Here is a 10,727-nt window from a genome sequence, read left to right as displayed (position 1 = left end):
TTTTTGCTTTCGGCTAATGAAATCGCCAAAAATGTTCTAAAAACATAAAGCTGCAGCAACAAGTTTTAAAATGCATTTTTGACGAATTTCATTCTAATATCATTCATGTTGCGCGCAACACTAATTTTCATACTCTAGGGATACTCTCATCCCAGGCTCTTATGAATGCAGAAACTAGTCAGTCTCTGTTTAAAAGCTATTTTAGTCAGTCTCTGTTTAAAAGCTATTTTAAGCGATATCTTGCAGCTTATTGTTTTCTTACAGAGACCAAGAAGGTAATTAACGAAATAGGGTATGCAAAGGCCTATACTACGGCTTACACGAAACATATCTTCAAATACCAGCAACATGACATGACAACATTGCGACGGTTTTTTTGTCGAACTTTTTTGTTAAAACTTTGTTGTAGAAATAATGCAATAAAAGCAAGGACTAAAAACTAGCCAATCTTGTAGAAAATGTATTCATTAATGGCTGGAAATAATATGGGCAAAGCTAAAGGTTTTAATTAGGCAGCATTATTCAACGGAATAAAGAAATTGAGCAATTGGAACGATTTTTCTCTTACGTTTTATTACGTTTCATTTGTTTGACCATTTTCGCTAAAACCGTTTTTACGCAAAATGCAATAAAAGCAAGTATTTAGAATAAGCCAGTTAAGTAGAAAAATTATTCATGAATCGTATAAAATTATGTGGGCATGGCTAAATGTGCTATATAGCTGAGAATATTCCGCGGAATATCAAAAACGAGGAATATGTGAAATATAACTTGAATTCGTCAGTATATTTGCGGTATATTTTTAAAATGAGACGGTATATTTTGGTATATTTCTGAGGGCTTGATGAACTTCCAGAAAGCTGGATAACGCTTATGAAATACGCAAACATTTTGCTAATTCCATGCACACATACCCTGGAGGAAATGGATGATATAGAATTGCGGAAATGTGTGTCATCCCATGCTCTAATTAATGCAGAAACGAGTCAGTCTCTGTTTTAAACGTTATTTTGCAGCTCATCGTCTGTCTACGGAGACCAAGAACTGGTACTGGGATCAGGTTTTATATACAAATAACTAAATCTAAAACAAGGCCTTTATTAATTACATTTGAAAGCAGCTTGAAAAAAGTATTTTAATATAATATTAACGAAATAGGGTATACAAACGCCCGTACCCTGGTTGACAACAAATGAGTCTGCAAATACCAGCCACATTGAACTCACAACCTGCGACTATTGAAAATTTTTGTTGAAACCGTGTTTTTGTCAAAACAAAAAACATGCGAGTACTTAAAAGTAGTTAATCCTGATTAAAATTGATTCATCAGTCATATAAAATTATCTGGGCAAAACTTAGAGATCTATATAGCTGGGAATATTCGACGGAAGAAGAATAACCAGGAATTATTCGTTATAACTGGTCATACCCTAGCGAAAAGGATGTTATAGAATTGAGAAAATGTTTGTCATCCAAGACTCCGTAGGTATCAGGATCGAGATAAATATACACAAGATACTAATAATGTACTTGAATATGTCTAAAGAATATCAATTTGAGAAAAAGTCTTTATAAATTACGTTTCATCTTCATATAAAAATAACGAAATAGGGTATAAAAATGATATACACGCATAATGTCTTCAAATACCAGCAACATTGCGACTGTTTTTTTTAAACTATTTTGTTTAAGGCTTGTTTTAGCCGAAATACAATAAAAGCAAGGACTAAAAACTAGCCAATCTTGAAGAAAATTTATTCATCAACGGCCTAAAATGATGTGGGCAGAACTAAGGGTTTTAGTTAGCCAGCATTATTCAACGGAATATCAAAAACGAGGAATATCTAAAATAGAACTTGAATTCGTCAGTATATTTGCGGTATATTTTTTAAATGAGACGGTATATTTTGGTATATTTCTGAGGGTCTGATGATGTTAAGCTTCCAGAAAGCTGGATAAAGTTTATGAGAAAAAGTTTAAACAAAAGAACAACGCATCGAGCTGCTGCCCTGTAGTTGGCATTGAGAGAGAAGCAAAAGATGTCCTCGTCGTCGGCAGCTGTCGCTGAAGCCGTAGCCTGCTGTAGGCTGGAAAAGCAGCAACGGCGACGACTGGCAGCCTTCGACTTTGATCATACAATTGTGGCCCAAAATACGGACACCGTGGTGAGGGACTTGCTGCCTACGGAAGTGGTCAGCTCGCGGGCCCTCAACGAGCTGGTGGAGAACGATTGTTGGACCGAGTACATGTCTGAGGTTTTTCGTTTGCTGCATGAGCAACAAGTCACGGAGGCGCGCATTCGCGACACCATCCGAGTCATACCCGAGGTCCCGGGCTTCGTGCGCCTCATCAAGCATCTACACAAGAAACTCAACTTTGACATGATCATCATTAGTGACTCGAACAGTGTTTTTATCGATGAGTGGGTAAAGGCGCACAACCTGGCCGACTGCTTTGTGGCCATCTTCACCAACCCCGCCGAGTTCGACTCTAACGGGCAGCTTCAGGTACGGCCCCACCATCAGCAGAGCGAGTGCAAGCTGAGCGCCAGCAATCTCTGCAAGGGGCGCGTCCTTGAGCACTTTGTCATTGAGCAGGACTTGCGGCGTAGTATCCGCTACGACCACGTCTTCTACGTGGGCGACGGAAACAACGACATCTGCCCCGTGCTGCGACAGCGGGCTTGCGACTTTGCCTGCGCCCGGCAGGGATTCGCCATGGAGAAGCATTTGATTCGGAACCGCAATAAATTGAAGCTACGGGCGCACTTGTTGGTCTGGAAGAGTGGTTTTGACCTCATGGAACAGATGCTGGCTTTACCGCAGATGCAAGTTTCGCAAGTCGACCTTGAGACCGCGGAGGGTCAGGCAGAGATGGCGCGGCGAGCATCGGCAGTCGCCGGTCCAACCAAGCCGACCAACTAAATTGGGAATTCGAAATTTGACATTTTCTCAGCACATTTGAGTGTTCTCAGTGTTTTTTTCTGCCCCTGTCTATTACATGTGATCTTGGAACATGCACATGTATAAATATGCGTATTTATTGATATTGATATATATATATACACATTTAAATGTATGTTCTCGGTGTAATACTAATACAGTCTATATGTGTGCACCTACGTAGTACGTACAATATCCTTTACTTGGAGCATTGTAGTAGTAGTTGTAGGCGATTTAATGATGTTAATGTTACATAGTGGTCTCTCTCTTTTGGCGCCCGCAGCGCCTGTAACTGTATATTTGTAGATGTAATTGTTGTAATTATTGCAAGTCTAATATATAAGTGTGTCCATATTAAATGTATGTGAACGTGTGCGTTACCGTTCCTGCAGATTGTCTCTTTTTAATGGTAGTGGGATTTCAGGGTTGGCATCACGCAGCCTTGCATTCAATTCACCGACCCGACGCCCATCCGAGCACGCCAATCAGAGCAGGATGGCATTAGGTGCATATATTAGAAGCATGAGCAGGAGTCATTGCCAGTGTACGCGTGAGAGCGATAGAGCACTAGCTTCGCGGTATGTGTCTTTATTTATATAATATTTATCTACATTCTAAGTTATATTCTAGTAGCAGAGAAATTTGCTTAACTTATTAACATTACTTTGCTTGTATTCATAATTACATACATCTGTATATTACATTTTTGCTTACGCTAGGCGGCTAGGCTCAGGCAACCTCGTGAAAACTTATTATCCAGGCGTTCTGGCCAAGTTAACGTTCTGATAACTAGTAGATGAAATGAAATTATTATTAGCGATTTGAAAGGAGCATAGTGGGGAGGCAGCAGGCAGGCCTGCAAGAAGCCTATTAAATACTTGGGACATTTGAGATTCGGCATGTCTATGATCTAGGAGCCCAATGGGGACATGCCGATTTGCTGTGGTGTGTTTCCCAGCTCCAAGTTCTTGAGTAGCATTTGAAGCCACTGCTTCGTGGACTTATCGTCCTGCAGGCACAGCGCGAAAGTGCCATCGCGCAGCTGATCCGGCAAGCACTGTCCGAGAGCTTTGCGAGCGCTGTACAAAAATAGTCAGAAATTTGTTGCATTTCATATAGTGCCTTAATACATACCGGGTGTTGTCCGAGAGACGTAGGTAGCAACGCACCACGTGCTTCAACAGACGGGCACACGGCTCTTTTGCCAACTGGATCACCATTTTTCCCTGTAGTGGTATATGGTATATGGTATGACTTGAGCATGTTTGCATCGATCGATGGAATGGATACTTACCAGGGTGATGGCCACATGCGAGAAGCGTTCATAGGTCTGACAGATGTATGACAGGCCCGACTCGTCAAGCAGGATCTTCTGAATGATGAATGTGGCCACAGTCTTGCTTAGCTCCGAGCCGCTGTCCATAATGCTCAAGCAAAGTGGAACGATTTCCGTGGTCAGCAAGAACGTGATAACTTCCTGCTCATCGGTCTTGAAAGATCGGAAGACTTAGTAATGCATTATAGCGAATGGGTGGGGACGGGACCAACCTTAACCAAGGCACCAATGACTCCCAAGCTGGTCAGACGCAAATATTCAAATGGTCTGGTTTTCGAAGTGGTCGACAGAAAGGGGTACAAGTATAGGGGAATCTGCGCCTGGAGGAAGGCTGTGCGTGTCTCCGGATGGGAGGCGACGCACTGCAGCAGGGCCAGGGCATTGCAAACCCGGTTTGACTGATGTGCTGTCAGCGTGGGCGGAGTTATAGACGGATATATGTTAACAATCTCCTGAAGCAGAGCACACGCGGTTCCAAAACTGTTCCACAACATGGGAGCCAGGTCGGTTTCACGTTTTTTGCTCAGCTCCAGGAGAGCGGTCTCGCGCGTGTCCGGATGCGCCAATTCGTTGATCCATTGGTACACCTAAATAACGCAAACCATGGTAAAAATTAATTTGTATCCGTTTAAATTACTTCGCTTTACTACCTTCTCTTGTTCACTTTGCTGCTGCTGAGGATTCATGCAGGGACTCGGCTGCGCACTCATTTCAGTTTCTTGTTTCAATTTGCTTGTTTAGATAAAATGATATAAATATGCATGTAAAAATGTATACTAATTATATGTATGTATGCACGGATCTTGGAAAAAACATATCATTTAACGGAAGGAAACCGGACAACGTGATTTGTTACTTACAACTCTCGATTGAATGAAAACGCTAGTAGCTTGATGCCTTAAAGAACAACAAGAAAACGATTTCTGTGTGTTGGGTTCGAGTTAGTGATGTAAAAATGTTTTTTTGCCGATGTTTACCGATGTTTTCCGGTGTTTGTGCTGGTACCGATGTTGAGCGATGCATCGATGTTTTGCAAAACATCGATCGTTTAAATTCAAATCATTGCGTATTTGTCTTCTGTAAGCAGCAACACAGCAATGCCAAAGTAAGTAAACATATTTGACTTAAAATGAATCAAATTTACTATAGATGGTATACATTTATTTAAATATGAAACTGCGAACGCCGTTAACATCATTCGAAGGCAACCCGTTGTGTGTTTGGGAAGGTATGAGGAGTACTGTTCAGTCACAGACATATACCTTATTAATATTACAGAATATACAGTACAATCTCATACACAAATACTCATAAATACAATTGTCCATGTCACTTCATGTGAATGAATATGACGACACGAAAATTACATTAGCAACTAAGAATAGACAATTGCACTTGTAAACTCGAACCCACCAAAAAGGATGAAGCAATAAACTATTTACTTTGTTGCTGCCAAGTACCTAAGTAAATGCACTGAATGTAACCCCCGCACAGAGTAAGTGCACCCTATCTAAAAATACACTCACATGGAGCCTGTGCGTTCCTTCCCATACAATAAGAGTACCACTGCTAGCTATATAAGGAGATCCATTTGTTCAATAAAACTCAGTATCAGTAAACAGTACCACAACTGCCTGTCACTAATTTTCCCATCGCAATCATCAGAGGCTGTCGCCGTGTCTTCATATCCTGGTTTCGCGGTCATACATCGATGCATCGAAGAATAAATCCGATGTATCAATCCAACATCGATGTTTGATTTTGACAACATCGATGGACATCGACATCGATGTTTTCATTCAAATTTACATCACTAGTTCGAGTCCACCTATCGATACTATCGACTGCCAATGTCATCTTTAGATTTTTAAGTTATAATACATGAAGTTCAAAAGGAAAAAACCCAAATTCAAAGCTAAATAACTAGTTAAGTAAGGTACTCTGTTTCAAGTGACGCCAATAGTAACTAGTAGCGAAATTCTGGAACGAACATGAACTATCGGTGATATGTCAGTCTTAGCCGCTGCATCTGCAATAAGTGGCAGCTCTATGTACCAAAGCAACTCTGGTGTTTGACGTTTTGACGTGGAACTGGCACGATTGTAGGCCGACACGACAACACGAAACGAAACCATTCATTCCAGTGAAAAATTTCAAGCAGTTTACAGGTGCGTGCTTCTTTATTTTCAGTTTTTTTAATTAAAGCATACATTTAATGGAGAAAATTCTTCAAACAAAAAAGAATTCTTACGTCGCTAAATCGATATGGCCACAAGCACTTACCTCTTTTTGTTATGTTTTCGAGCTGTGCATTCTCACCTTTCTTACATGTCTACAAACACTCTGTACACATAATTTAAAGAAATTAAGTTTAAATCATAATATTAGTGATCATTTTGAATTGAACTCTTTAGTCTAAGGACCTTTATATCCGATTCCAACTCAATTGGAAGGTCCAAGCAGAAACAGCAAACAAGATTTCACCAGAGACGTTGTCGTCATCTGCCACGTCGCCAACGTCACTGTTGTTGGCGTCGACGCCGACGCCGACGCCGACTTCGTATTTTGATTCGTGTGAAAGTGTAAGAATTTCATTAATTTTGAATTTACCCTCGTTTCAGTTTCTATCAAATTTAAAAAGTCATGGACAAAGTTGTTAAGTTCGCTGAGCCAGGGCGCGCTTTCGCCAAGGACTCGATCCGTCTCGTGAAACGCTGCACCAAGCCCGACCGCAAGGAGTTCCAGAAGATCGCCATTGCCACCGCAATTGGCTTCTGCATCATGGGCTTCATTGGCTTTTTCGTCAAGCTGATACACATCCCCATCAACAACATTATTGTGGGATCGTAAATGGAGCAGATTGCGAGGGGCCAGAACAATAACAATCATCAAAATCAGCATACATCAAATAGATTTTTTTTCGATATATACAAAACCTATGTGCATTCAGCGAATGTCTTTTCTGATTTCCCCTTTTCATACATGCGAAAGCGAAAGGGTTTAAAATTTCATTCATGTTTCTATATTTAAAGGAATGATCGATCGCGTTAGCAATAAGAACCAATTGTAAAAATAAATGGGTGACATTTTTTCACCCAAAGCGTGCCCTTTCATTAATAAATGCGAGACACATTTTCCACTAATTCAATGATTCGTCTATGATTTCTATTCGACCGGTGGCGCAGCTCAGCATATAATATACCCTGTAACGTGGAATGGCAGTGTTTCCTGCTATCAGTGGAATAATGAATGGTCGATAATAAAACTGAACTAGAGCGTGGAAACATTTCTGTTATACCCTGTACCGGCGCTGCCAGACTGAATATAAAAACATAAACAAACATTTTGACGTTGCCACCCGATGCACAGCCGAGCAGTAGGGCAAGTGACGTGGAATGCTTGAACGAAGAAGTTTCGTATGATTGTATAGCAGGATTTGGTAGCTAAAATGTTAGATTTTGTAGTGATATTCACGAAAGGCGGCGTGGTACTTTGGAACTCGCAGACCTCTGGAATCAACTTCTCGTCATGCATAAACAGCCTAATACGTGGCGTGATATTGGAGGTAAGCACTGTTTTTGCTGTAGCTGTGCTGTAGCTGCTGTGCTCATGCATATTGATGATTGATGTTGTTCGTTGGCAGGACCGGAATACAGAGTCCAAATACTTTGAGGAGGACCACCTGGCGGTGCAGTTTAAGCTGGACAATGAGCTGGATCTGGTGTACGCGGCTGTCTTCCAGAAGGTTATTAAGCTCAATTACTTGGACGCCTTTCTGGCCGACATGCAGTTCGCCTTTAAGGAAAAGTTCGGCAGTATACCGGCCCTGGAGCGCCTAGGCAGTGAATACGATTTCGATGGCGAATTCCGCAGCGTGCTCTCTGCGGCCGAAGAAGCATCCTCGAAACAGGTCAAGGCCCCCAAGGCCATGCGCTCTTACAATGAGTCGCAGAAATCGAAGAAAACCGTCGCATCCATGATTCAGGATGACAAAAAGCCCGTCGAGAAACGTGTCAATATACAGGAGAGTCCGACGCAGTCTAAATCGCAGCCCTCATCACCGCCACTCACAAAACAGGACATTATACAGGAAAACCGTCGAAAGTTGCGCGAGAAGCTTACGCCCACCAAAAAGGCGGCCGATACCAAGTCTTCTGCCAAGCAGGGTGCCTCAGAGAAAGCCGGAAAAAAGCCCAGAGTATGGGACCTTGGCGGCAACTCGAAAGATGCCGTCCTACTCGATCGCTCCAAGGATTCCCCCGAGGATGTTCAGTACCAGAGTATCAGCAATGAGGTGAGCAAACACTACGATCGGTGAAGGAAAAGAAAAAGAAAGAGATGGAGAGTTTTGCGGGGCAAGGGGACTCAACTTGTCGTCCGATCAATCGCAACGAGAGCTAATATTATTATTTAGATCCTTGGATTCTTTATGATCTTTAAAGTTTTAACAACACCATACAACGCCACAACGTGGCAACAATTCGAGACACACGTGTTTCAGTGTGATCTATGAGATCTAGGCTATATCGACTCGGTTATTAATGCTGATCAGGGATCAAGAATAGTAGTACTGGGAACTAGTTCAGTGGTGATGAAATCACTACTTACTAACAGACCACCAGTACTTCCCGGACAAACCCAAACAGATAAAACTCTGTTCATCATTTCCATTTTTACCCGCAATAACCGTGGACATGGGGGCATTGGGGACACCACATCGTTTACCGCGAACTAGTGATATGGGTACCCATCGAATGGGTAGTGAAATGGGTACCGAACTAGATTGCTGAGAGGCGAAATAGGTAGCGAATACTACAGGGATATGCATACCATGCGCTTGTGTACAAGCGATACATTTTTCTATCGCAAGCGAGAAAAATTGTCTCGCAAAACGCTTGCTGCCAGTATATCTTGCGACTTTTATAATCGAAACATTTCCTGCCGCAAACATACGAGTACGAGTATTTCTATCTCATTTGTTCGGTTAAATCTCGCATGCGATATCTTTAGTGAGACTTTTTTGAGCGGGACTCTCGCAAAAGGCACGTTTCTTGGGGATGTGCGACTCATTCACGTTTGTGTAATCCATAATCAAAAAATGTATAACTATAACTAATCACGATCTTTTTTTGGGCAGCTGGTAGGCACCATGCAGGGCGTCATCCCTGACCTGGATGTGGAGAGCGAGGATGATGTGGACAGTGAGGAGGCGTCTAGCGAGGAAGACAATGTGAGCAGCCAATCACCTGCACTGAAGAAGAGCAAGCGCGGAGGCGGTTTGGTGTCCTATTTTAGGGGAATTGTTGGGGGCAAGATCATGTCGCTGGCCGACCTGCAACCGGCGCTGGAGAAGATGCGCGATCATTTGATATCAAAAAATGTTGCTTCGGAGATAGCGGTCAAGCTGTGCGACTCGGTGGCCACCAGCCTCGAGGGCAAGCAGGTGGGAACCTTCGACAGCGTTGCCAGCTTGGTGAAGGAGGCACTGACGCAGTCGCTGGTCCGCATTCTGTCGCCCAAGCGGCGCATCGACATCATACGCGATGCCCTAGAGTCCAAGCGCAGCGGCAAACCGTACACGATCATCTTCTGCGGGGTGAACGGTGTGGGCAAGTCGACGAATCTAGCCAAGATCTGCTTCTGGCTGATCGAGAACGACTTTAACGTGCTGATCGCGGCCTGCGACACCTTCCGCGCCGGAGCCGTCGAGCAACTGCGCACCCACACACGCCATCTGAATGCCCTGCACCCGCCGACCAACCACAACAACCGCACCATGGTCCAGCTGTACGAGAAGGGCTACGGAAAGGACGCCGCCGGCATTGCTATGGAGGCGATCAAGTTTGCGCACGAGACAAAGGTGGACGTTGTCTTGGTGGACACCGCTGGCCGCATGCAGGACAACGAGCCACTCATGCGCTCCCTCTCCAAGCTGATCAAGGTGAACAATCCCGATCTGGTGCTCTTCGTGGGCGAGGCTCTCGTCGGTAACGAAGCTGTCGATCAGCTGGTAAAGTTCAACCAGTCCCTCGCCGACTACTCCTCCAACGAAAATCCACACATCATCGACGGCATTGTCCTCACCAAATTCGACACCATCGACGACAAAGTGGGCGCCGCCATCTCCATGACCTACATTACTGGCCAGCCCATCGTCTTTGTCGGCACGGGCCAGACTTATGCGGACCTCAAAGCCATCAATGTGAATGCCGTCGTCAACTCGCTTATGAAGTAATGAATGAACGAATGAATGAGTGAATGAAGCCGCATCGCATCCATATCCATGTGAAGCAATCTAGACAGATCTCCGCTGCCTAGATGCTAACCTACTTTACATATAGCTCTGCTCTGCTTGATTATTGTTTATCTTATTCCATTTCCCATTTGTTTGAACAATTGAAATAAAATTCCTTTTCCCTTTGTCTGTTGTGAAAATACGTCGGACTTTT

General features: G+C 43.3%; 4 protein-coding genes and 1 long non-coding RNA gene across 5 annotated transcripts; 4 read left to right on the top strand and 1 right to left on the bottom strand.

Moving 5' to 3' along the window:
* The first annotated feature begins 1,943 nt into the window (after window positions 1–1,943).
* On the top strand, window positions 1,944–3,333 carry LOC108155292 (pyridoxal phosphate phosphatase PHOSPHO2). The gene has a single exon (XM_017286011.2). The coding sequence runs from the start codon at window positions 2,040–2,042 to the stop codon at window positions 2,922–2,924; it is 885 nt and encodes a 294-aa protein (XP_017141500.1). The 5' UTR covers window positions 1,944–2,039; the 3' UTR covers window positions 2,925–3,333.
* A 154-nt stretch (window positions 3,334–3,487) lies between these two features.
* LOC108155279 (CCR4-NOT transcription complex subunit 9) lies at window positions 3,488–5,233 on the bottom strand. The gene is made up of 7 exons (XM_017286000.2): window positions 5,139–5,233; window positions 4,929–5,010; window positions 4,491–4,865; window positions 4,237–4,431; window positions 4,077–4,168; window positions 3,821–4,021; window positions 3,488–3,731 (listed from the first exon to the last, which is right to left on the bottom strand). Exons 2-6 carry the CDS (start codon window positions 4,986–4,988, stop codon window positions 3,853–3,855), a joined length of 891 nt encoding a protein of 296 aa, XP_017141489.1. The 5' UTR covers window positions 4,989–5,010; window positions 5,139–5,233; the 3' UTR covers window positions 3,488–3,731; window positions 3,821–3,852.
* Window positions 5,234–5,269: 36 nt separating this feature from the next.
* Window positions 5,270–5,621, top strand: LOC117193152. The gene is made up of 2 exons (XR_004474519.1): window positions 5,270–5,383; window positions 5,483–5,621. It is a non-coding gene; the product is annotated as an uncharacterized LOC117193152 (long non-coding RNA).
* A 717-nt stretch (window positions 5,622–6,338) lies between these two features.
* On the top strand, window positions 6,339–7,426 carry LOC108155303 (protein transport protein Sec61 gamma-2 subunit). The gene is made up of 2 exons (XM_017286021.2): window positions 6,339–6,446; window positions 6,900–7,426. The coding sequence occupies exon 2, from the start codon at window positions 6,922–6,924 to the stop codon at window positions 7,126–7,128; it is 207 nt and encodes a 68-aa protein (XP_017141510.1). The 5' UTR covers window positions 6,339–6,446; window positions 6,900–6,921; the 3' UTR covers window positions 7,129–7,426.
* A 212-nt stretch (window positions 7,427–7,638) lies between these two features.
* LOC108155262 (signal recognition particle receptor subunit alpha homolog) lies at window positions 7,639–10,713 on the top strand. The gene is made up of 3 exons (XM_017285966.2): window positions 7,639–7,843; window positions 7,922–8,572; window positions 9,416–10,713. The coding sequence occupies exons 1-3, from the start codon at window positions 7,727–7,729 to the stop codon at window positions 10,511–10,513; spliced, it is 1,866 nt and encodes a 621-aa protein (XP_017141455.1). The 5' UTR covers window positions 7,639–7,726; the 3' UTR covers window positions 10,514–10,713.
* The last annotated feature ends 14 nt before the right edge of the window (window positions 10,714–10,727 follow it).

The sequence above is a fragment of the Drosophila miranda genome, chromosome XL (genome assembly GCF_003369915.1).
Source record: "Drosophila miranda strain MSH22 chromosome XL, D.miranda_PacBio2.1, whole genome shotgun sequence".
In the NCBI taxonomy this organism is placed as follows: domain Eukaryota; kingdom Metazoa; phylum Arthropoda; class Insecta; order Diptera; family Drosophilidae; genus Drosophila; species Drosophila miranda.
The sequence above is the reverse complement of the archived record's forward strand: the minus strand, read 5'-3'. Positions and strand labels throughout refer to the sequence as shown.